Source organism: Vicugna pacos, chromosome 5 (genome assembly GCF_048564905.1).
Source record: "Vicugna pacos chromosome 5, VicPac4, whole genome shotgun sequence".
NCBI lineage: Eukaryota > Metazoa > Chordata > Mammalia > Artiodactyla > Camelidae > Vicugna > Vicugna pacos.
In genome coordinates this window covers 77,751,476-77,778,597 of record NC_132991.1, presented here as the reverse complement: position 1 = coordinate 77,778,597, position 27,122 = coordinate 77,751,476, and the positions used below count along the sequence as shown (strand labels likewise).

Sequence of the window (27,122 nt, the reverse complement as noted above, 5' to 3'; positions counted from 1 at the left end):
TCTAATGCCTGGCACATAGTATGGACTTAAAAACATATGTTAAAAAAATGGAACAATATTTTAGAGAGAAAAAAGATGGGAAAGTAACATTTCTGAATCTGGCCCTGGTGTAGCCTCATCACCATTACTGCCCACTTCACTCCCAACACCATGCTCTATCCCTTTTCAGGAAAATTCATAAGAAAAGTGGACTTGGTTATCATTTTACGTGAAAGTCAGATACTAGTCTTCATGGCAGATTTGTCAGATCCAGGTTCAATCTTTCAGGACTCTTTATAGGTTTTCATATATTTGAACTTCATTTCTGTTTGGTAAGTTTGCACTGACCAAATACTGCATGTCAGCTGTGGGGCACAGTGGCAAGCCTTATTTTTATTAGAACACAAGGAAATATTAAGGTGATGATCTTATAATTTTTTGGAAACCAGGGATCCTTTTGAGATTCCAATGATTGGGATGGAGCATCTCCCCAGAAAAAAATATTTCATATACTTAAAAAATACATGTAATATTATATTATAAGTGGATTTCCTTCAGGAGAGAATATGCCAATAATTTTTACTCTTTCTCAGCTTTCTTTTTTAATGCCAGAATTAATGGCTACTTTCTGAAAATTGTTATAGAAACCCAAATTGGGCCAATAAAATAAAATGTTAGCCAATTCTATTTCTAGTAAGAAGGCATGGATTACAAGTTGAATTTTCAGGCGTGTTTTTAAAAATGGTTGTTATCGTGTTGTCTTTCACATCCAAATGATTTTGACTGTTCCTTTCCTGAGAGGATGCTGAAAACCCTAGCTCACAAGAGTGAGATGTAGTGAACAGAATTGGAACCCTCTTCGTCTGTTTGACAGTTAGACAACGGGAGTCCTGATTCCATCAAGGAACACTGTACCTAAGACCATTCACATTGAATTCAAGCCAGATCCTCGTCTCTGTCTTCAAGGTTGTCATTGTGACAGTGGTTGCAATGAAAGTAGACATGGGAAGTGGAACTTTTTCTTGGCTCTGGGACTAGGCTCTTAACACCAGGGGTTAGAAGTCGCTTAATCAATGCAGCACTCCGAGTTAAAGACTGAAAGAAATCAGTATCAGCCCAGGCAGGAAAGCAATGTACTTTGCTACAAATGCCTCTGATGTGAGAAATAACTCGTTATTTGCAAGTTACTTCCTCTTCTTTTTTTTTTTTCCATTGGATTTTGGAGGAGGATAATTAGGTTTGTTTATTTATTTATTTATTTATTTAGACAGAAGTACTAGGACTTGAACTTAGGACCTCGTGCATGCTAAGCATGCACTCTACCACTGAGCTATACCACCCTTCTTTTTTTTTATTAATTGAAGTATAGATGATTTACAATATTTTGTTAGTTTCAGGTGTACAGCAAAGTGATTTAAATATATACATATATACATACTTTTAATGATTCTTTTCCATTATAGGTTATTAGCAAGTTACTTCTGTACCTGTTTTAACTAAATTTATCAAGCTTTCTGAATTTCTGTAGCAACTCATATAAAAAACAGAAAATGTCCATCCAAATCATTTAGCATAAGGGTTAGAAGAAGGATGTTATCTAATTATTTTCTAGTTTGTTGTAAGGTAATATAAGAGCACTGCAGTAAATTCAGGTAGTATAGAAGTATATGAAAGAAAAAAATGAGCTTTCCCTTTCTGCCCTTCTGAATCCCCTTCCTGGCAATTTTCTGTGGGTCATTCACATGCATACAAATACACATGTGTGTATTTTGTTATTTACAAAACTGGGATCAGAGGATTCTTACTGCTCGGTAATTTTTCCTTTCCATGCTAATGCATATAGTAATATCTCATTCTTCTCAAAGTTATATGATATTCCATTGTATGGATGTGTAATAATTTATTTGGCCATTCCTTTCATGGAAATTTAGGTTTATAGTTTTACCCAGGATTGCAGTGTTCTTCCTTGTAACACCTTTGCCCTTTAGTTCAAGTTTATATAGCAGTTAAAATAAATAGCCTTTTAAAGTTGTGTTCCAGTACAACTCTGCTAATATTAGATAACTTTCCTCAAGTCCTCAGGGTTTAGGTAGTAATCAGTGATAATTCAATAAACTTCTTTTTTATATTTTTATTGAAGTATGGTTAGTTTACAATGTTGTGTCATTTCTGGTGTACAGCATAATGCTTCAGTCATACATGAACATGCATATATTCGTTTTCATATTCTTTTTCACCATAAGTTACTACAAGATATTGAATATAGTTCCCTGTGCTATACAGTATGAACTTGTTGTTCATTGGATTTTGTGAGAATCCTCCTGTATTTTGAAGCGAGAGACACTCTGCCAGAGTTCAGTAGGTGTTCTGTGTGATTCATTGGGTTTGTAGATCTAATTCTTGGTGTTTTTGTGGGAGAGGGCGAGCTGTGAGTCTCTCTACTCCACCGTCTTGGCACCTTCCCCAATAAACTTCTAGCTAGATAATTCATATGAATAATCCTATTTATATTTTCACCATATTTCTTATTTGAAGCCTTAGACAAAGTCAGCATTAATCACCTTAGTATTCCTGAGGATATATATTTATATATATTTTTAATGACGCTTAACTTCTTAATGTAGATTTAGAAAGAGTTTAAGGTGTCAGATTTCCCTGCCCCATTCAATCTGTGCCCTACTCTGGAAGCTAGAGCAAATTATGCAATAATCTTGCAGGCAAAAAGATTAATGAGGGAAGTGGGGCAGAGGCAGTGGCTGATCCAGGGGAACGTGTTTCTTCTTTCCATTTTACTGATCAGATTAGTTTTTCCTCCTAACTCAGGGAAGCCTGGCAGAGGGTTGGACCTGAGCTAGAAGCATATATTTCAGTTCTTTTCCCTCCTGGGAGTAGAAGGCCCCTCCTGGAAACAGGTGAAAGAAATAAGGATTCTCCCTAATAGTATAAATTATGCTTTGTTGAAAATTATGCATGTATTTTGATAAATTAAATTCTCTTTTAAAGTTAGTCATGTCTTAGAAGGAACTCATAGCAAATCTTTTTAATATTTGCTTTATAATAAAAGCTCTCAAGTTGCCTGTCAGAATTTCAAAAAGTTGTTTGCATTTGGAGCTCACTAAATTATAACCGAAACTCGAAAAAATAGTTTTTTAAAGTGCCTTATTTTAATGTGAAGCAGCCATCTCATCATACGCAACTAGAATAGCCCTGGTCAAATGCAGAGTCATTTTACACCTTACCTTCCCAAGCCTCATTTATCCCATACGTGAATATTGAGTGTGGACTGTATGTGAGTGTAACAGTTACAGTAACGACAGGGTCTCCCTGTCTTCCAGGGGATGACAGTGATTGAGGGGAGACAGTTAATTATCATACAACAGAGGCAGGTATGTGAGAGCACGTAGAAGGAGCTGCCAGCCTGCTCTTGGTAAGGGAGAGGAAGGAGGGTTTTAATATAGTTGTGATTATCAGTATGGTTCGTTTGAAATCTGCCATCCACATCTGGGCTTCCCAGAGCAGGGGCGAGGCTCCTCCCTCTCTTTGAGGCTGCCTTGGCAAGTATTTCTGCTTTTTATATTTGTGCATGAAAAGAAGGAAGTATTCTCGTCAGGATGAACCAAAACATAAGGCAACAATGAGCAGTAACATTCAGGATTACTTTGTAAGGTAGATGAATATTCCAGCATCTCAGAGCTTATTATTTTTACTCAAGGAAAACACTGGTAGCAGTGTCCACAACCCCATGGGTAGCTCTTCCTTTTACAACTCCATTTACATTCAATTCTAATTTCCCTTCCAGTGTTACAATTTTTATTTCTTTGTTGTGTTTCCATCTTTATTGGCCAGTCACTCTTTCAGTCATCCTTTTTTTTGGTTAAGTGTCATATGTGTTTATCATTGGAAGACAAAGAGGCAACACAGCTGCCTTCTTTGCTGTCTGTGCGTAGATTGAAGAACAAAAGCACAGTGACCGGTCATTTACAGACATTGAAAGAAGTGACACGATTAGTCACTGATTGTGATGTGCACCTTTATTTGCATGATGACTTATGGATTTGTGCTAGCAATGAAGTTTGTGTTTTATGCAGTTGCTCGCAGTTAATATGGCATAGTAACTGAAATCTGAACCATGTTGTTGGGAGACTGGGGTTATTTAAGCTAATGTAACAGAAATTAGGGTGTATTAGAGTTGAGCAAAACAAGAACTGATAGTACTTCTAGTTCACTATTCCTGACCATTGTATAGCAATTAAATTCTGTTCCCATACATTTTATGTCTACATATGTTATAAATCCTACAATACATTGCTATCATTTTTACTTTAAAGAAGCACAACCTTTTACAGAGATTTGAAGGAAATACAAGAAGTCTTTATGTTTACTTTATTTACTCACAAAATTACCATTTCTGGTAGATTCAGATTTTCATCTGTATCATAGCCCTGCTTGAAGGCCTTCCTTTAATCTTACTTGCAGTGCAGGTCTGCTTTAATGAATTCTTCTGGGTATTATGTGTGTGAACAAGTCTTTACTTTGCCATCATTTTGAAAGCTGTTTCCACTGGATAGGATTTCTAGATTTCAAAACTCTCCACTGTCTCCTGGCTTTTATTGTTTCTGAAAAGAAGTCTTCTGTCTTCCTTGTCTTGTTTTGTTCTGTACTTAATGTGTTCTTTCTCTGGCTGCTTTTAATATTTTTCTCCTTATCCCTGGTATATTTAATTGTGTCACCAACACCATTTCTGGGTCTGTTTTTATTAATTGACTTTTCCCTCATCCTGGCTTGTATTTTCCTTCTCCTTTGTGTGTCTGGTGGTTTTTGTTGGATGCCAGACATCTGAATTTTGCCTTGTTGGATGCTGATTATTTTTATATTCTTAAAAATATTATTGAGCTTTGTTCTGTGATACAGTTAAGTTAAGTTGGAAACAGTTTGATATTTTAAAGAGACTTTCTTTCTGTTACCCGTTGATCTGAACAGCTTTTGGCTTAGGGTTAATTTTGCTTCACTACTGAGGCCATACTCTTCTGAGTACTTTACCCAGTGCCCCATAAGAGTTTTTCCTGGTGGGGACACTGACTGTTCCCAGATCTGTGTCAATGTCTGGGTTTGTTTCCTCTGCTTATTTTGGGTGGTTCTTTCCCGAGCCTCAGATAGTTCCTTACGTGTACTGATCGGTGCTCAGGTGAAAACTGGAAGGAACTCGACAGATCTCTGGAGCTTTCTCTTGGGGTCCCTCTTTGCTTCCTGTGCCTTGTGTAATCCAGCCATCTCGGCCTCCCTGGACTCCCACTCCCATCTCCTCTGTCCAGGAGACTGCTGCGCTGTGAATGGTTTCCTCCCCCCTGTGCTGAAGGCTGGAGACTCTCTCTGAGCAGCAGCCTGGAATAATAATAGGGCTCACGTTGTCTCTTCCCATTCTCTGGGATCACTGTTCTGTGCTGCCTGATGTCCAATGCCTGAAAATCATTGTTGCACATGTTTTGTTCAGTTTTTAGTTGTCTTGTGCTGGAGGGCAAACTCAGGGTCTATTACTCCACCTTGACCATAAGCAGAACTTCTAGTTTATCTTTTTTTTTTTAACAGGATCACACAAAATATTTTCTAAATACTACTACTTTTGGAATTTGGACAACCAATGAAAACATATTTACTTGTTCTTTGGCTGTTGTCGCCCCCCAGGGTGTAATGTGGTCATTGCGTCCCGTAAGTTTGATAGATTAAAAACTGCGGCAGATGAACTGAAGGTCCTTATGCCTCCTGACAACCAGGCTCAAGTCACTCCCATCAAATGCAACATCCGTAACGAAGAGGAGGTAACACAAATTTATCTTTATTTATTTGTTTTAATTTATACTAGTTGTTCCTAAACCTGACTGTGCTTTGGGTTTTCCTATGGTAGCTGTCTTAGATGAGGTTTACTGAAAGCAGAGCCTGTGATGGGGATTCTTGTGTTAATGAGCTATGAGTGAGTGACCTCAGGAGAAGAAGAGGAAGGGAAGCAACATAGAGAAGCTAAGCAAGCACAGTTTCAGCTAGAGACTACCTTTTGTCCTTGAAGTCATTTCTTAATGTCTATTTCATCACTATCCATCATTCAGGGTTGGTAGCTTACAAATTAAAACAATGGAGGAGTGATCCAGGCCCTTGGATAAATCTTGTCATCAAAATTCCAGATTTAGCTTTATGATCCTAAATTTTTCAGGTTTATTCATTGTGACTACATCTCCGTTTATTGTGGTACTCAAGAGTTACCGTTCACTGGGAGAGACTGTGAGCTCTGTTACTCACCTAGAGCAAGGGATAAAATCCAAGTGGCAAGTTAGATTATTAACCAATTCACTTTTAAAATTTTATTTATTTATTGAAATATAGTTGATGTACAGTATAGTGATACACAATTTTTGAAGGTTATACTCCATTATAGTTATTATGAGATATTTACTATATTCCCCCATGTTGTACAATACATCCTTGTAGTTTATTTTATACCTAATAGTTTGTACCTCTTAATCCCCTACCCTTATATTGCCCCTCCCCTCTCCCTACTAATAACCACTAGTTTGTTCTCGATATCTGTGAGTCTGCTTCTTTTCTGTTATATTCACTAGTTTGCTGTATTTTTTGGATTCCACATAAAAGTGGTATCATATGGTATTTGTCTTTGTCTGTAACCGATTCACTTTTTTTTTTTTTTAAATGGAGGTCCTGAGAGTTGAATCCAGGACCTCGTGCATATTAGGCATGCGCTCTACCCCTGAGCTATACCCTCCTGCACGTAATGGATTCACTTTTAATGTTTTTATTTAGGTGAATAATTTGGTCAAGTCTACCTTAGATATTTATGGTAAGATCAATTTCTTGGTAAACAATGGAGGCGGCCAATTTTTCTCTCCTGCTGAACACATCAGTGCAAAGGGATGGCATGCTGTGATTGAAACCAACCTGACAGGCACCTTCTACATGTGCAAAACAGGCAAGTGTGATCAATAATCCAAAAACTCAAACTGTCTTTATGTAAGGATCATACATAAAGAATCCTGAAAGAGAAATTGTTAGGGGCTCAGAAGCTTACGTCATCAACATCAACATTTATGGTTCTGATTTAAGTTACATACATCATAGCAATGTAATTCCTACATTTCTGGATAGTAATTTGGCAGTATATATAAAATAGGAATGTTGTTTGATCTTATAATTTTATTTCTAGAATGTTATGAAAAAATTTTCAAGAGTTTGTACAAAGATATAGCTACAAAGTGTGTCATAAAATTATAGAAAACAGACTGATTTTGTTTTTGAGAAATGAAACTGTTAATTTTTTTATAAGGATCTGCTGATTATTTCAGTCAGATCTTCAGGGAGAATACCAGGCAGAGTCCATATTCTTTCTGACTAATAACAAATTACCACACATGCATAGTCTTTGCATTTCAGGTTATGTTTCATAGGTAGTAATATTAAACTCCTGAAGTTGGGTAACTCAAGGATTTCCTTACAAACTATCCAACACATTTGTATGCTGAAAAATGTAGAATGAATTTAATTTTGACCCACAGGATCTTCACCCCAACATGGGTTAGGCTTTATATTCTTAGATCTCTAAATCAAAGGTTTTGCAGGCATTCCCAACCTTCATCTTTATCTAACTAATGGTATAAAGTGCTGTATTAATTGTGGTATGGGATTGGCTGCTGCAGTGTAGAAGTCCAAAAAAAACCAGGAACTTAAATAAGATAGTTGAGTTCTCTCTCAACGTAAAAAGTCAGGGGATATAGTCCAGGGATAATATGGTTGTTCCATGATTGTTAGAGATTTAGTGTCTTTGACGTGTGTTTCCATCTCATGGTCCAAAGTGGCTGCTTCAGTTCCTGCTGTTGTTTTTTTTGTTTTGTTTTGTTTTGGTTTTTTCAGTTCCTGCTCTTGTAACTGCATTCCAGACAGCAGGAATGGGGGAAAATGTAATACTCAGTATTTTTAAGGGCACCATCTGGAAGTAGCACCATTGCATTTACTGATATTCATCAGTTAGAACTCAGATAAATGATTGTACCTACCTATAAGGAGACTGAGAAATACAATCTTTAGGTGAGTAGCTATGTGCCTAAATACAAATTCTATTTCTATGCAAGGAGAAGAAAATGAGCATTAGGAGATAGCTTATAGTCTCTGCATTCAGAGCTCAGAGCTTTGACACCTTCTAACATTCAATCAACAGTCTCTTACTCACCTGAGGTTCCTTGCTAACAGCTATTAATTAGAAGTCTTCAGAGTCTAGATTCAGTTATGGTTTTTATTAGCCAGAATTGAAGTAAAGAATACAGGGCTTATAGGGTTTTTTTTTTTTTTTTCGGCCGGGATGGGGGTTGGATGGAGGGGAGGTAATTAGGTTTATCTCTTAATGGCGATACTGGAGATTGAATCCAGGACCTTGTGCGTGCTAAGTACAGTGCTCTACCTCTGAACTACACCCTCCCTTCCAGGCTCTGTAGTTTTGTTTTGTTTAGTTTTGTTTTGTTTTGACTTTAAACAAGGAGGCTTTTAGCTCTTGGTTTTTAAAACAAGGAATATTAAACTTTTCTGTACCATACTAATAATAGTGAAAAACTGAAAACCACTTAAATACTGTAGACTAAAATATCAGTTGAGTGAAGTTTTATAATTTGTAGGGTAGAGTGCTATATAGCCACTGAAAATGCTGGCAAAAGTATGTTTTTCAATATGAAAAGATATTCCCAGATATCATTGAGTGAAAAAGCAGGTTATAAAACATACTGTTCAGCATGATTGTATTTCTGCAAAAAAAACTATATATTTGTATGTGAATATATATGAATAGAAGTAATTCTGAAGGAGTTTATACCAAAATATTGACATATATTATCTCAGGGAGGTAAAATTAGATACCATTTTTATCTTTTTGCTTATCTACTTTTTCTAGTTTTTCTAAAATTAACATGTATTGTTTATTTAATTAAAATGATTTAAATTATGACTGCATTGAAGTCCCAGCTTTTTTTCTTCTTGTACTCTTTGACACGATATGCTGTTGTTAAAGAATTATGGGAAAATCCACATAAAAATTACTGATGAGTTTGAACTTACCTATGCCTTAAATTATTCATTTTATAATATAGGAATTTTTTTCTCCCAATTTATTTTTGGGGAAAATCTTGAATATATATACCAATTAAAGGAATAATACAATGAACTCCTATACAGGCATACTTCATTTGATTACACTTTGCTTTATTGTACTTCACATGTACTGCGTTGTTTACAGATTGAGGGTTTGTGGCAACCCTGCATCAAACAAGTCTATCAGCACTGTTTTTTCCAGCAAAAAGTACACAAGAACCATCTTGAATAAGCTTCTATAATGATTAATTTTATGTATCAACCTGACAGGGCCACGGAGTGCTAAGATCTTTGGTCAGACTTTGTTCTGGGTGTTTCTCTGAGGATGTTTTTGGATGAGATTAACATTTAAATCAGTAGACTGAGTAAAATTGGTAGACTGATTGTCCTTCCTAGTTTGGGTGGTCCTCATCCAATCAGTTAAAAATCCACCCTTCCCTATTACCTTTGAACTGAGACACTGGGTTTTCCTGCCTTTCCATTCACACCAAAACATAGACTCTTCCTGGGTCTAAAGCTTCCAGCCTTCAGACTAGATACAGTTTCTCCTGGTTCTCAGTCTTCTGGACTCAGACTGGATACACATTGGCTCTTCTGGGTCTCCAGCTTGCTGACTGCAGATGTTGTGACTTTTTAGCTTTCATGTCTGGTAAGCTGATTCCTCATAATAAATCTGTTTCTCTCTTTATAAACATCCTATTGACTCTGTTTTTCTGGAGAGCTGTAATACAGCTTCCATTGGTCAAAAATGGCATTTTTGTGGCATTGATGGCACAAAAATGGCAGTGACATTGATTGATATTGATGAGTTATGCTTAAATCCATGAGTTCAAAATTATTCTCAGAAAAAACAATTGGTCATTTTTGGAGGATGCTGAGACCCAACTCAGTCTTTTTATAATTGCCTTTTAATAATTGCCTTTTTATAATTGCCAAAAGGAGAGAATCAAGAACGTTATCTTCATCATCTTCATTTCCTATACAAAGTGTCCGTTGGGGAAACAGAGGAATCATGGTAAAATGAAGAAAATCCCATCTTCAGCTAATGAGTGAGTGGATCTAGGCAACAATCATCAGTGGCAGATTAACATCACATCACAAAGGAGATAGGCAAACATCTTATCCCGGTAATTGAATTATCTATTTTTGATTGGTTCTTTATAGTTTCTAGTTCCTTGTTACAGTGATTTGCATTTCTATCAATAACCTTTCTTAATTCAGTTAACATTTTTATTACCTGTAATAGTAAACTGGTGAGCTCTGTTTCATAATTTTTTGTTTTATGGGATTTTTCTTATTCTTTTGATTGGGTGTAGTTCCTCTGACTTTTCATATTGCATAACTTTCTCCATCTCAATGCATACTCTTGAATTATTTTCTTTTTTTTAAGAATTTTATTTAAATTTATAGAATGGTGTTTATGTCTATTATCTCATTTAATACTCATAATGCCTCCTTGATGTAGGTGGGACAAAAAACATCATATCTGAGCTCAAATTTAGGACCTCCAGCCCTAGATCACGTAGGGGCAGGCCTCAGACCAAAGTCTTATAAATTTACATCTCTTCTTCAGTATATTGTGCTGCCTCAAAATCCATTAGACGAGATCGGGCGTGTTCAGGGTGGTATGGCCGTAGACCTCAAAATCCATTAAACACTAGTAATTTCAAATTTTGTAAAAGAAAATGGTGGTTGCAGGAGCTTCAGGGAGAGGAGAATGGGGAATTAATGCTTAATGAGAATGGAATTTCAGTTTTGCAAGTTGAAAAAAATTTTTCAAGATGGATGGTGGTAATGGTTACACAACAGTATGAATGTACTTAATACCACTGAACTGAACACTTAAAAATGGTCAAGATAATAAATTTTATGTTACATGTCTTTTACCACATTAAAAAAAATTGCAAGGAGAAAAGGACCCTTGAGTTATTTTGACCATAGGATTTGTTCCTTAATTTGTACATTGGAAAATTCAACATTCTAGGTTTCTCTAAATTATTTAGTTTTGCAATTGCTGTGATTCTTATCAGGTTGGTAGTTGCTTGTAAGCTTTTCCTGTTGTTTTAGGAAACTTTCTTCTTGTACATTTGTCTTTCTTCTTACAATTTGTTCTTGGTGACTGTATAGTTTGATGACTCTCTGAAATATCTTGAAGAAATATCTACAAAATAACCCTAGAAAAGTTTCAGGGGAGAAACACATAGGTGATTTCAGAACTCTAAAACTTATGGAAGTATTTAACCAGAAGCAGGCAATCTGTGTAGGTAATTCAAATAAATTTATTCTCCTTTCTTATGCTTGTATCAAACGGTTTTAGAATTTTAAAACATTTGATATGGTACATACTGCTTTATTTATTATAATTTCCTTGACCATTTATTTTTTGGCTTGGCTATTCTTTACCATTTATTTTTTCAAATGAATTCTATATTCATATTTCTTTGTCAAAAATCCTGTTGGGGTATTTGATTGGAATTGTGTTAAACTTATTAATAATTTGGAAATGATTAATATGTTTAAGTATTATTTCCTTATCATAACTTATCTTTTCATCAAGGAACTCTTTTATACCTTTTGACAAAGGTTTGTCATTTTTATCATGTAGATTGCATATATTTTCTAAGGTCACACCTAAATATTTTTGATGGCTATTGCTATTTTGAATGAGCTCTTTTTCCATTTATTTAGTACTGGGGTATTGTTGGTTTATAGAATAATAATTTTAAAAGTATATTTTACAGCTTTTCTAATGATTTGCTGCTCTTTCTACTGGTTTGTCAAATTATTCTCTTGGGTTTTCCAGGTATATAATCATGTTGTCTTAAAAAATAGCTACTATGTTATTTTATGGAGTCAAAAATACAGTCAATTGTGAAATGCACTGTCATTTTATATATTGTTGCATATGTAAAAACAGTGCTAATTGTTTTTATCCCTACTTCAGCAGTGTGAAAATAGTGTGAAAAAGTTGTTTTTGATTTAAAAAATATTGTAAGTTATGTTTTCTTTTCTAATGGTTTTACCTCCTTTTTATGAAAGTCAATATTTTTATAAAAGGAAAATGTGAATTGAAATTTTTAAAATATCAGATAAGTAACATGCTGGCACAGGGGATCAGGGAAGGATTAGGAGACTACTTAATAGGATTGTCATTTGTATCTTGCAGTTTACAACTCTTGGATGAAAGAGCATGGAGGATCTATTGTCAATATCATTGTGCTTACTAAAAATGGATTTACGGGAGCTGCGTAAGCACTTTTCTATTTTTCTTCCCGTATTTTAGAGTTTTGTCCTCTAAAGGGGTTAGTCAGGTAGGGAAAATTCCTTAAATCAAGATTATTAATCCCTTTAATGAGTTGTTATCTTAATACTTAGTGTTCCCTCTATTGAACTTCAAAATGTACTTCTAAAACATTAGCATTCATGTTAGAGTTACCAGATTCACCAGAAAAATAAAAACAAACAGTGCACCCAGTTAAATAATTTTTTATTATAAGTATGTCCCAAATATCGCATGGGGCATACTTACACTAAAAATTATTTGTTGTCTGTCTAGAAATTCAAATTTAACTCTATGTCCTGTATTCTGTCTGGCAACCCTAATTTAGATGTAATTCATCTTTTTTGTTAAAGCATAGAAATGAAATTAATCTATGTTAACTTAGATTTGAACACTGTGGATAGTGAATATACCTATTTAGATTTAGATAGAACTGCTAATAAATTGTTACTCCATAATGGAATTTGACTTATTTGACTCTTGTTCTGATTTTGATAAATTTTTATGTTGGAGACTGATTTTTTTTTAAATAAAGGAAGTCAATGAACTCATTTAGCCTACTGGCTCAGTAGACTCTTCCATGATAGTCTAAAAGGCCATTCAAACAGAAAAGTTGAAAAACAACAATATACTAGGAAGCTACCTAGCAGTTAAAAATTTTGATTTTTAAAAAATGAGTTTTGCTGATTTCCTTAGTGCCTTTTATAATTCCTGATTCCTTCCATTTTAAAAAATTTAAAATTAAAAAAAATTTTTCCAACAATTTCTGTGTTTATGAAGTGGACATATTTTAGTGTTATGAAAGAAATGCATGCTGGTTTAAATAAATAAATAAGTAGATAGATACATAAAAAATAGTTAAAAGAACTGTATAAGGTGGAAAGTCAAGTCTTCTATACACTTCCACCCCAAAAATAACTAAGGAAGGTAGTGATTTTAATTCCTTTGTAATTATTAAACAGTCTGTAGGGTGATATTTTGGTACTGTGTTCCTATGCTGTTTGCCATCATGATTTTAGCAACCATTGTTGATCCTTACCCGAATCGCTTATTACATTGCGGGTGTGCAAATGTTGATTTTTCTGATTTTGTAATTGCTTCTATATTTTTTAGCTGGTATTCTTATTAAGAGACTTCTACACCACAACCGTCATGTCTCTCTGCATGTTTGTTACTAACTTTTTTGGTATACTACTGTGGAATCATGGATTTCTTTTCAAATTCATTGTTTCAAATGCACACATTGTCTCAAATTTAGTAGAACTTTGTGCTGTTTCTGTGTTTTGCTATTCCAAATAATTCTGCGGTGAACACTGTAGGTGTGTGTTTCATGTCTGTGGAGGTACATCTTCAGGGTTCACCCTGGAAGTTGGATTGCTGGGTGAAGGTAAATGCATACCGTTCAGCATTTCCAGGTTTCTTTCCACTTTGCACTTCCATCCACGATGAATGAGAGCGCCTGTTCCCCACAGCCTCACTGAAGATATGTCTTGTCAATTTCCAGACAACTCTGATGGAAAAGAAATAGTATTCTCAGTGGAAAACCCCTCAGGGAGCGAGTAAATGTCTTTTCATTTGTTGAAGGGCCGCTTGAGTATCTCTTGTGTGTATGTTTGAACTGTATTGCTGTTTTTGCACATGTTTCTCTGGAGTTCTGATCATTTTCTGACATTTTCAGTGTCATCTAAGACCAGTCCGATTTCCCTGTGCAAGGAAGTTTAGACTGACCTGCTGAGTTTGGGGGTCATTATCAATAATTACAAGGGTGAGAGATGGACCAAAAAGCAGCTCATATCTCCATGGAGAGATGCTTCATAGGCCAAATGCCCATCAATGAGTGAATGAATAAACAGATTGTGGTAAATCTGTACAATGGACTAATAATCAGAAGTAGAAAGGAGTGAACTATTTATTTGTGCAACAATGTGAATAAATCTCAAAATAATTATTCTGAGTAATAGAAGCCAGATAGAAAAGGACATGTATGTATGATTTCATTTATATGTTTAAGTCATAGTAGTATTTAAAAAGTTTTTTCGTGCTAGGTTCACTGAGATTGGACATCATTCTGCCTCTTATCTGTAAATTAATGGAGAAAAATGAAGCAGTGTGACAGCCTTCAAAGTAGTTTATCTCTTACTTAGTCTGTTACTGCAGACTGTAAGAAGTTTTAAACCACATCTGATACAGAAATAGGGCCTTAGTACTTCAAAACATTTTATCAGTAAAAGAATAGTAGTGAGACATTATTCAAATGGTAGAATGAAATCTCACTGAACTCATAGTCCAGATAAACGCCCTTCCTTCTCTCTGGACTTTTCCTTTAGAGGAAGAGGAGCGGGAACAACGCCTCACGTGACATAGGCACCAGCCTGCAGCTTGAACTGCCCGCCATCTGTTCTGTTTTAATGGGGGTCACTTTCCCTTTCTGGAAAGGGAGTTTTTACAAACTCTGTGATCCATTCAGGCTTCTCATCCACCTGGACTTCCAGGAATGCCAGCCGGGACCAGATCCTTCAGAACCAGGACTCCTGGATAAGCCATAAATTTCTCTGGATTCGGGTCATTTCTACTTTTTCTTCATCACTGTCACAGATTTTTTTTTTTTTTTTAGCCTCAAAGACAAGCAGATTAGGATGTGCTGTTTCAAAATTCAGAGTGACTTTCACGTTCTGTATAATTTTCTGCGGTGCCAAGTGCTGCAGAGGAAGACCTCATCCTTCCTTCCGTGACTGGAACCAACAGAGGTCTGGGGGTCTCAGGCATTCATACCTGTCCTTGCTGGTCTTGACTTCCACCAGCAGTTCCACTTCTGACCTCACACTCTTCTCTGCCAACTTCTTTAGTCGATCTTTGAGTGTGGAAGCGTAGCCTGAAAATGCTACCATGTTTGCCCTGAGTTTCTACTGAACATCCTTCTCTTCATCAGCTGACCTTGGGAGAACTGTGTAGGGGAGGAGAAGCAGTGTGTTCTCTGCCCTTCTGAGCTCTTAGCTGCAACCACTGTCATAAAAGGCAGATGAGCAAGAGAAAAACAAACAGAAGTTTACTGACAGAACTACCTCATGTACACATGGGAGATACCCAGGAAAATGAGTAAGTGCCTGATGTGGCTTAGAATTCAGGATTAAATCCTATCCTAACAGGGAAAGGGGAGAAGGGACATAGGCCTCTCAGGGCAAGAGTAAATGATTTTTAGGGAAGAAGCATGGGCCCTTTGAAGAATGGATGGGAGGTGTGGTAGTTTGTGACAAAGTTTGGTTGTGGTGTTGACATCTAGTCTCCTCTCCTGTGACAACAGTCGATCTCCCAATTGATGGGACTCCCAGGGAGGGGGCTTATGACAATTGAATTCTTTTTGGCGGGTCAGGGGAGTTCAGAGAAAGCCTCTCTCTGCCTTTGCTGGTTTTCAAGTGCCTGCAGCTGAAAATAATCAATGTACCAGAGCAACGTATTTTGGCGTGGCATGTCCTGAACTCCTACAGTCATTATTTTGGGTGGCATATTCTGCTCCCTTTCAGCTGCCTCTTGCTCACCTTCAAACGGGTCCAGATGTTCAAATTCAGAGAGTAATTTCTGTTTCTGGAGCCTGCCTCCAGCCTCCTCAGTTCTAGTGGTTTTCTCTCTTGGGTAGCTGTTAGTTTCTGAACAGCTACCACTTTCTTCTTCAGGGGCTCCATGTAACTGCTGAGCCTCGTTCTGTGATGAGAGGTGACCTCATGTGGTGGCCCTGGTGGTCAGGGCTGAGTGCAAGGGCACGCGCGCCTCTGGGTCCTCCACACAGAGGAGGATGAGGACTTGACTGTGCTTCCTACAGAAGCACATCTGTTCTGCCCCTGCCTCTTGCTCCCAGTGGCGTGGAGCAGTGTGTTCACCCTGGTCATCCTGCCCAGTGGGGTGTGGCTCCAGGATGGCCTCTTCTAGGACTGATGGCAACAGCGCCCGGGAACCTGTCCTGTGAATCCCCCCTAGGACTGTTGGATGCAGTAGCACACAAGTGGGGGCCACACTTGTTGGTGATGAGGTTGCTCAGGTAATCATGGCAATTGGAACAACTGGCTTCTATCCGGAGTCCCACCAGGGCTGCCACAGCCCACACTGGGACTGACGTGGGCTTTCTTCAGGAGAACTGGGCTCTGAAGGTACTCTCCAGTGTGAGGAGTGGATGCACCCCTGGATCTCACACACTTGGTGCTGAGGACCTTGTAGTTAGAAACTCTAAACCATATTATGTCTCTACCTTCTGCCTCTTATGGATACAGACCTAAATATTTTGAACCTCTTCTCTGGAAATATATTAAAATTTATTTAAATTTTGGTACATCTAGAAATTCTGTTAGTATTATTTCTAGCCTGATGTATGAATTTCACATCCCTTATTATCTAAAATTGATTTCAAAAATAACCACACTTGTAACCCTCAAAATTACCAATCTGTTTGTTTTCTGCTATAATAAAAAATTCTTCAAAATACTCCTCTTATGCACATGGTGATCTGGGGGATCTTATTTGGGCCTTGACTTACGTGAGATTTGTTTGACTGTCAGATTGCTGTGATTTGGCTTTAATGTTGAACGACCTAGTTCTTTCTTAATTGTTCAGACAGGGACTCATAACAGGCATGTTCTTGCGGGGCTCTGACAGATCGTTGGTGCACTGTCACTTTAGTTAATGAGAGAAATAGGCAACAGAAGCTGATTGTAATGTTGGCGTTTTGTCTTTTAAAGGCATAGTGGAGCTGCCAGAGAGGGTGTTTACAACCTCACCAAATCCTTAGCTCTGGAATGGGCCAGCAGTGGAGTAAGGATCAATTGTGTTGCTCCGGTAGGTAAATGTTCAACGTAAAAGCTGTTGACAAATTGTGCTCCTTTGATTCCATTTGTGTGATTGATGGAGGTATTTGTTAATGCACGTGTATACTAGAAAAGACTGGCTTTTAAAAACAGATAAAAATCACAAAGAAGTATTCTTTGATTTATAACCAGATTGTCAAGAAGGTTAAATTAAGCCAGTGATTCTCAATCCTGGCTTTATATTGTCTGTATAATGTTTAAAAAATCATGATGTATAAGCTTGACTCCAAACTGTAGGTTCTAGGCATTGGTATTTTTAAAAGCTGATGCACAGTGAATGAAGTTCAATGCACAGAAGTTTGAGAACCACTACTTTAGAGAATGAATTTTTCTAGATTGTCTTGTTATTTCTTAGTGTATCATTAACCCTTTGTTAGGAGAGAGAGAAACTTAAAGTCAAAGTTTAAGAAGGAATTCCCAGTTAAAGATTAACTGTAAGTTGAGGAGAAATTTCTCTGAGACATAACGTAAATGAGAGGGGAAAAAAGTCACAATGTGTTCAACTTCAAAAACTATCATATTATGTGAAGTAAGATGTAGCTTAAGCTTCCTTGGGGATTATTTATTGGCTCTGTACTCCAAGAGAGACATTAAATGAAACAGCTCATGCTTCCTGTAAAACTCGGTTCAAATCCACTTCTCTTGTGATAATTCCTGGTCATTGCTAAGATAGTAATCATCCTTCTATCTGAAACCCTGTAACATCTGTGGGTATTATCTATAGGTTTAAATAAAACAATTCTTAAACAATTGAATTTTTAGTTTATTTATATTGGATCCAGATTTTTTATTTGTGATATCTCTTTAGGTGAAAAGCCATGAAAATATTGTTTTTTCTCTAAATCTTACTTAACCGTAGTCCAGTTTTCCACTGTAAAGCAGAGAATCCTCAACTGAAGATAAAACAGCCTCCCTGGGCCCATTTTTCCCAGTCATTGCTTCTCTGACCTACTCATGTGATTGTGCTTTCAGAAAGCAAGTCTTTTATGAAAACATCCAGGGCTTGGCTGGTTATTAAGGGAGAGGAGGTCACAAAATGAGCATTCAGATAATCCATTTGTAACAGTGGTTGAACTGTACTTCTAAGACCATATTGAGAAAAAATAACATTAGCAATGTTAACTTTTCTATTAAATTCAAACTACTTACTTATTGGTATTGGTTGACAGACTGCCTTGATGTCTTTACAATAAAATTTAATTTTATGTACTTTACTTTGCTCTTCTTTTATTTTTAATCATAGGGAACGATTTATTCCCAGTCTGCTTTGGACCACTATGGTCCTTCGGCAAAAGACATGTTTGAAGGGTACTTTGAGAAAATCCCAGCTAAAAGACTTGGAGTTCCTCAGGAGGTAATGTATACTTCTCATGTTCACTCAAATTACTTTGTTTTGTACTGTGGAGATTTGTAACATTTAGGTGTACTTTTTGCGTAGTCTAGTTGGCTAATAGAGAAGATTTCTTTCATGCATCAAACTGTTTCCCCCGTGCTTCCTGGTTCCTGGGAATCCTATTGCTGGTGGTGCTTTGAATGCTCACAGCAGTGTTTATTCAGGAGTGGATGCAGTGTGGATTAAGAACAGCATATTTTTTACTGTTTCATTTCACTTTTCAAGCTACTTTATTTTATCACAGCATTTGATGGTAAAGAGGACCCCAAGCAGGTCAGTCGATTATGCCAAAATGAAGTTCCATACACAATTTCTGTAGATGGCCAGATTTAAGTATGTAAAAATCCATAGCTTTCTTAAATGCCAGCAATATCAGTCTTAAAATGTAATTTTTTTATGTTCATGTATAACTGAAAAATTGTGCTCTACACTGGAATTTGACACATTGTAAAATGATTATAAATCAATAAAAAATGTTAAAAAATTATAATTTTTAAAAAGATCTTTTCCATAATAATAAAAACTAAAACACCTGAGTAAACTTAGCTATAAATGAAAAGTAATTTATTACCAAAGAACAGAAAAAAGACCAGAATAGAGACATGTCATATTCCTCAATAGAGAGAGTCAATTTTATTAAAATCAAGTTTCCCTGAATTAATTTATTAATGTAAATTAATAAATTTAGTATAATTTTTGGAATTAACATATTGATTCTAAAGTTTGTGTAGAAAAATATTTATGCCGAAACAACCAAAAATGTTTTGAAAAAGAGTGAGTGGTTTTGACCTTTCTGTTATTAAAACCTACTGTAAAGCTATACTTATTTACCATATCCTGTGCTGGTGCTGGAAGAGATTAAAATCAGTGGAACAGAATGGACTCTTGTATACATAGGAAACGTATAGGATAAAAGTATTGCTTCAAATCAGGACAGACCATTCAGCCAAAAGTCTTGCAGCAATTGGCTGATCATTTAGAAATAAATTAGACCCCCTAGCTCACATCACATACAAAATCATTTTCAGATATATTAAAATGCTAAATGTAAAAGCAAAGCCATAAAGCTCTTAGAGGAAAACATGTTCTCTTCCTAGAACTTGCTTTCATCATCAGTTTGATGTACGTCTTTCCAGAAATTGACTGTGCATGCACAAAAATATTTCTATTTATTGACTTTTTTAAAAAAATGAGATTCTACTGTATGTTATTTTCTGAAACTTTCTGTGGATGTAACATAGTATATTTCATTAGCCCCTATTGTTGCATACTTAGATTCTAGTTATGTATTTTATATTGTAGTAGTTCTGCAGTGAACATTCTTGAATATAGTCATGCACTCTTGTGTGAAGGGGTAACTTTCTAGAAAGAGAATTCCCGAACTAAGACAGGCTTGCATATTAAATTTTAGAAGATACTGTTAAATCAAACATTTGATGAGCTATTTTAAATAAGGTGTTTGGACTTTTATATGGAAAACTAAGAGCAATTTTAAAGAATTTCAATCAAGGGAATGATCTGATTAAATTTTTGTTTTGGAGAGAATACTTGTTCTGTTTACATGAGCTATATGTTATCTATATTTACTGTATTAAAATTGAAATTGAGAAATTTAAGAAATATTTATAAATTCATTTTAAAAAGGGTAATAAAGACATTATGTGTTATAGATAATATTTTTAATGAAAAATAGCTACATTTTAAAAGACAATAGCAAACAGTTTCCTTGCATTTATTTTACATTTTTACAAATCTCTTTAATGTATGGCTTAATAGAAAACAACTGAACTCTCACATCTGCTTCTGCATTCTACCTTTTGCAATATATTATTTTGGGTAAAACACGTGAAGAAAATCTGCCTTCATGCAGGTGTACAGTTGGAAAAGGAAGGAGAATTTTAATAGCCTTTTTGGAGAATCATGGATATTCTTCTTACATTCAACAAGTGGCAATTTCTTAAAGATTAGTTGCCAAATGGAATCTGAAACCATGTTAGTGAACTTTTTGTACTCTATTACGTTAAAATCCACTGGTCTCTGTTGCACTTTTACTGGATCTTTCACCCATAGGTGATTTTGTAACATCAGGCGTTAGTCTTTTGGAAAACTTTGGTTCACTGAATCAAAGACATCTTCTCACTGATGGCACACAATTCATTATACTATACCAAAAGATGACATTTGTTAATATCACCACTGATCTCTTCAGAAAAATCTTTACATATTAGGAAACTGTCAAGCTCAAGGTGATAAGTACAACTTTTCCAAAATTCTAGTTTTCATTTAAAAACTCAGATCTTATCATTGACAACAAATACTGTCAGTTGTCATCAGCTGCTCGAAGTGGCAGTCACACTTTGTTCATTTTTGAAAAAAAAGAGTCTGCCAAATACCCAAGGGTTAATAACTGTAGTCTGTCAATCATTCCTGTAAGTTAAAAATGGTGCTTCATTAAAAATGTGACTAGGTCAGTTCGCACTCAAGCACACATTTTTTTCCTTGAGACAGCCATGCAGCAAAAGGGCTTAAGGTATAATTCCTACTTCATCACACAGGATATTAAAAAAATGTGTACTCAGTAGTTGAGATTAATATGATTAATACTTTTTACTGCTTCATCAAGGACGCTCTAAAGTGAAACAGCCCCCTGCCCCAATCTGGTGAAGAATATTGTGACTACTAGTATCATGATCACAGCTTCCCATTTGTGTTCCTGCTGTGATTTATGCCAAGGCTTCAGCTGATTTTCGCACCATTGCTTTGGTGCCATGAGTACAAGTGTGTCAACACAGTGAAAAAGACAAAATAACGACTTAGTATGGTTACAGAAACAATTTTGACCTCACAAATCCCCTGAAAATGTCTGAAATGTGCCCAAGGTTTTGCCAACCGTGCTGTGACTAATATAGGTAATACCTTCAAAAAGTTTGCTTGTGGAGGGGAGGGTATAGCTCAGTAGTAGAGCATGTGCTTAGTATGCACAAAGGTTCAATTCCCAGTACCTCCATTAAATAATAAACAAACAAACCAAATTACCTGACCCCCCCCCAAAAGAAGACCTGATGAAAAAGTGTGCTTGTAAAGGGAAGGAGGGATGATGATAGCCATGGTGAGTTGCAAAATAAGGAGAGAGTTTCAGCCTCTGCCTGATAGCTCGTAGCATCCCTAGGCCATGGTTTCCAAGATATTCCGATTGCTCCAGCTAATCACCAGTATCCCTTTGGGGACAGAACTTTCACACTAGGCCACTGGTGAACTGCCTAGAGCTGCTTATTGGTGAGTTGCCTTCTTGTAAGTGAAAGTTCCTGGGATAGAGTCAGGAGGGTCAGAATGTAGCTGTACTTTTAAAAGGAACCACCCAGAGCTCCCACAGTGTCCCTCAACATCTCTGGTGAAGAGAATGCAGCACTTGGCAGACCCTTCAAAGGCCTTGTGATATACTGTACACTCATTTTACAAATTAAACCAAGAGCCAAAGAGGTTCAGTAATTTGCCTGAGGCCATGCATAGGTCGTGATACTGGGATACAAACCCAAGTCTACTGATTTAAAATCTCTGTGATCTTTAATAAGCAGAGCTGAAAGTAAACAGATAACTGAGCTAAAAGTGGTTGTAACCCACATAGATAAAGCAGATACAAGTTGCTAGTTTCCAATAGTGTTTATTGATTGCTAGAACACCTGTTAATGACTTAGTACTTCAAGTTCATTCATCAAATGGATTCCGTTAAAATGAAAATTAAGAAGAATCTAAAGAGACTTCCGGGCAAGATGGCGGAGTAGAAGGACTCTTGTAAGTCACCCTCTCCCACAAATACACCAAGACCCACATCTACAGACCCACTCAGCCAACCAGAGCACCTGCGGAACTCCGACAGATCATCGCCCTCTTCAAAAGATAAAGACGCCAAAAATCTGGTAGGAGAAAAGGAAAAAAGAAAGAACAAAAGGCAAAGCAGCGCGGGACGGGTCCCGCAGGGAGGGAGCGGCAAAGGAGGACTGGCGCTCGCTCGCTGGGTCTCCCCTCTCCAACTGAGAGGCCAGCGGGACGGAGGGGGAGCCTCCAAGGCTCGGATCTGTACAGAGCAGCCCTTGTCTGACAGAACTAAGTTAAACGGGCACAGAGCGTCCCCCCGACACCCAGCCTGAGACGCGGGCCGGCACTGGCGGGCAGGGCCAGGCTGCACAAGCCGGGCGGAGGACGGGGGCAGCTGCACGGAAAAGCTCCGGGGGACTGCAAGGGGCTGGGCGCCGTGGCTGTGGGTGTACAGGACAGAACAACCTGGGCCTCCATAAAACAGCAAGGTTGATGTGCTCTCGGGGGAAGGGTGCATACCCCCATCTCTGAAAACACGCGGAAACTTTTCAGGGGAAGAGGGGCGGGGCCCAGGCACAGCCGCCATATTCCCCAGCGCTTAACACCCAGGCGGGGGCAGAGGTGAAACCTGCGTCCGCACCGAAGGGCTTAGCAGCCTCAAGGGCCAGACTGAGACGGGCCTACAGCCCTGGGCGCATAGGATCCTTCCATTCTGGTCCCCCAGAGAACTTGCTCCACAAAGACAAACAAGCAGCTGGGTCTTGGCTCGGTGCAGGGACCAGGCTGCCCCTCGGTCTTCCCCGAGCCCACCCGCGGAGCGCGACCAGGGCGGAGCGCCGGGGCGGAGCGCGACCAGGGTGGAGCGCCGAACGGGGCGGAGCGCCGGTGCAGAGCATGCAGCCGCACAGAGCAGCGGAGCTACCGGCTGGCAAGGCAGGGGGAGAGCGGCCCCCCCGCCTGTCAGGCAGGAACACAACCCCTGACCGAGGTGCTGGGAGGGGGCACTACCCGCCCTCCTGCCTGGCCAGTCTGCAACATCTGACTGCGGCATCCGGAGGGGCAGTGACCCGCCCGCCCGCAGCAGAGGAGAGCTGCATCTGACCCCCTGTTAGGAGGAGGCGCGATCTGCTTGCCGACAGGTGCTGGGAGCAGCACAGAAGAGGGCGCCAACGGAGGGCCTATGAAAACAAGCTGAGCTTCCAAAACAGGACGAAGACAGAAGGACATCACATTAAAAGCACACACACTCCAGGAGAACACCGACAAACCCCCTTTTTTTTTTTGTTTTTTTGTTTTTTTTGTTTTTGTTTTTGTTTTGTTTTGTTTTTAATCTGTTTTTACCTGTTCTATTTTCAATTACTCTCTTAATTTTTACTTCTTAATTCATTTCTATTTCTCTTGGCTTTTGATGTCCTGTTATTGATTAGACACAGGCTTCAAACACATATATTCATCTCCCCACCCCCCCTTTTTTTTTAAAGGTTTTAAAAGGACGTCTCCACCCGATTAATACTCTGCTTCAACCCGCTCTTCAGTTATTCATTATACATTGTTTTCAAACCCGCTTTCTCCCTTCTTTTAAAAATCTTTCTCTCTCTCTATTTTTTCTTTTTTTTTCTTTTTTCTTTTTTTTTCCTAAGTTGTATTCCTAAATAGGCATTAGATAGATAAAATCCCTAAGATCCAAAATAGACAACTGATACTCCATAAACCACAGTGCCAGAGAGGTATGAGCAAGATGAAGAAGCAGAGAAACCTTTCCCAATTAAAAGAACAAGAGGAATCCCCTGAAAGAAAGCTCAATGAAATAGACATCGATAGCCTACTAGATCAAGATTTCAAAAAAGGAGTGATCAAATTGCTGAAGGAATTAAAAGAGATAATGCTTAGAGAAATAAAATATGTCAAAAATGAAATTGAAGCTATAAAGAAGAGCCAAGCAAAATGGGAAAACTCATTGACAGAGATGAGGAATGATCTAACAGCTGTGCAAAGCCGACTAGTTAATGCAGAGGAACGAATTAGTGATCTAGAAGACAGGGCAACAGAAAGCACCCATTCAGAAGAACTACAAGATAAGCAAATAAAAAATAATGATAATAGCATAAGGGACCTATAATATAAAGCGTCCCAATCTTCGCATAATAGGGGTCCCAGAAGGGGAAGAAGGATCAAAGGGGATTGAAAAGGTTTTTGAAGAAATCATGACTGAAAACTTCCCAAACTTAAAGAAGGAATCAGATATCCAAGTACAGGAAGCTCAGAGGGTCCCAAACAGGAAGAGCCCAAATAGACCCACACCAAGACATATCATAATCAAGATGGCCAGAGTCAAGGATAAAGAAATGATTCTAAAGGCAGCAAGAGAAAAGCAAAGAGTGAACTACAAGGGAACCCCCATAAGGCTCTCAGCTGATTTCTCTACACAAACACTACAGGCCAGAAGGGAGTGGCAAGATATATTCAAAGCCCTGAATGAAAAGAAGATGCAGCCTAGGATACTTTATCCAGCAAGGCTATCCTTTAGGATAGAAGGAGAAATAAAGAGTTTCACAGACCAAAAAAAGCTGCAGGAGTTTAGCAACACTAAACCCATGCTAAAAGAAATATTGAAAGGGCTATTCTAAATAGAAAAGCAGCAGGATGCTACAGAAATGAGAAACGTACAACTGGAAAGGTGATAACTCATGAATTACAAATAAAGAAAACACGAAATTACAAAAGAAGACATACAAATCACTGAGAGTGGGAGAGGGAGGCAGGGAAATATAGAATTTTTTTTCTTTCTTTTTTTTTAAACTTTTTTAACAGTAGGATGGGTTTGAGATCATGTTATTATCAGTTTATTAAAAACGGGTATAGGTTAATAGATTTACAAAAAAGGGTAACCACAAGTCAAAAATTTACAAGGGAGTCACAAAAATTAAATAAAATCCATGATAATACAAAGGAAAATTACCAAACCACAAAAGGAAGAAGAAAGGAACAAAGAGGATATACCAATTCAACTGCAAAGATAAGTTCAAAATGGCAATAAACACACATCTATCATTAATTACTGTAAATGTTAATGGACTAAATGCTCCAGTCAAAAGACATAGAGTGGCAGACTGGATAATAAAGCAAGAACCTTCAATATGCTGCATACAAGAGACCCACTTTAGGGAGAAGGACACATATAGATTGAGAGTGAATGGATGGAAAAGGATATTCCATGCAAATGGAAAAGCCAAAAAAGCAGGTGTTGCAGTACTGATAACAGACAAAATAGACTTTAAAACAAAGGCCATAAAGAAAGATAAAGAGGGACATTTTATAATGATCAAAGGAGTGATACAAGATGAAGATATTACACTCGTTAATATATATGCACCCACTATAGGAGCACCTAAGTACATACAAGAATTACTAACAGAGATAAAGGGGGATATTGATGGGAATACAATCATAGTTGGAGATTTTAACACTGCATTAACATCACTAGACAGATCTTCCAGACAGAAAATAAACAAGGCAACAGAGAAATTAAATGCTACAATAGAGAAACTAGATTTGGTGGATATTTTCAGAGCATCACACCCCCCAAAAACTGAATATACATTCTTTTCAAATGCACATGGAACATTTTCCAGGATCGATCATGTACTTGGACACAAAAGAAACCTCAACAAATTTAAGAAGATAGAAATTATCTCAAGCATCTTTACTGACCACAATGCCATGAAACTGGAAATCAACAACAGAGAAACAAAGGAGAAAAAAAGAAAAGCATGGAGATTAAACAATATGTTATTGAAAAAACAATGGATCAATGAGGAAATCAAAGCTGAAATTAAAAAATACCTTGAGACAAATGATAATGAAAGCACAACCACTCAAAACCTATGGAACACAGCAAAGGCAGTGCTAAGAGGGAAGTTTATAGCGATACAGGCCTTCCTCAAAAAAGAAGAACAATCTCAAATAAACAAGTTAACCCACCCCCTGAATCAATTAGAAAAAGAAGAACAAAAAGCCCCAAAAAGCAGCAGAAGGAAGGAAATAATAAAGATCAGAGAGGAATTAAATACAATAGAGATTAACAAGACCATAGAAAAAATCAACCAAACCAAAAGCTGGTTTTTTGAAAAAGTAAATAAAATCGACAAACCTCTGGCCAAACTCACAAAGAAGAAAAAAGAGAGAGCACAAATTAGCAAAATAAGAAAGGAAAATGGAGAAATTACAACAAACAAAATAGAAATACAGAATATCATACGAGAATATTATGAAAAACTATATGGAACCAAACTGGATAACCTAGAGGAGATGGACAAGTTTCTGGAAACATACTGTCCACCAAAACTGAATCAAGAAGAAACTGAACACTTGAACAATCTGATCACTAGAAAGGAAATAGAAATAGCAATTAAAAACCTCCCTACAAATAAAAGTCCAGGACCGGATGGCTTCACCGGGGAATTCTACCAAACATACAAAGAAGAACTCATACCAGTCCTTCTCAAACTCTTCCAGACGATTGAAAAGGAGGGAACACTCCCAAACTCATTCTATGAAGCCACCATCACCCTGATACCAAAACCAAGCAAAGACACTACAAAAAAAGAGAATTATAGGCCAATATCACTGATGAACATAGATGCCAAAATCCTCACCAAAATTT

General features: G+C 37.4%; 1 protein-coding gene across 1 annotated transcript in view; it reads left to right on the top strand.

The window, feature by feature from the left end:
* The window catches only part of PECR (peroxisomal trans-2-enoyl-CoA reductase), a 37,155-nt gene that overhangs the window by 1,422 nt on the left and 8,611 nt on the right, over positions 1–27,122 (top strand). The window contains exons 2-6 of the mRNA XM_006207279.4: positions 5,662–5,795; positions 6,790–6,955; positions 12,284–12,365; positions 17,125–17,221; positions 18,494–18,604. Of these exons, the coding sequence (XP_006207341.1) occupies positions 5,662–5,795; positions 6,790–6,955; positions 12,284–12,365; positions 17,125–17,221; positions 18,494–18,604 (590 nt within the window). The remainder of the gene's footprint in view (positions 1–5,661; positions 5,796–6,789; positions 6,956–12,283; positions 12,366–17,124; positions 17,222–18,493; positions 18,605–27,122) is intronic.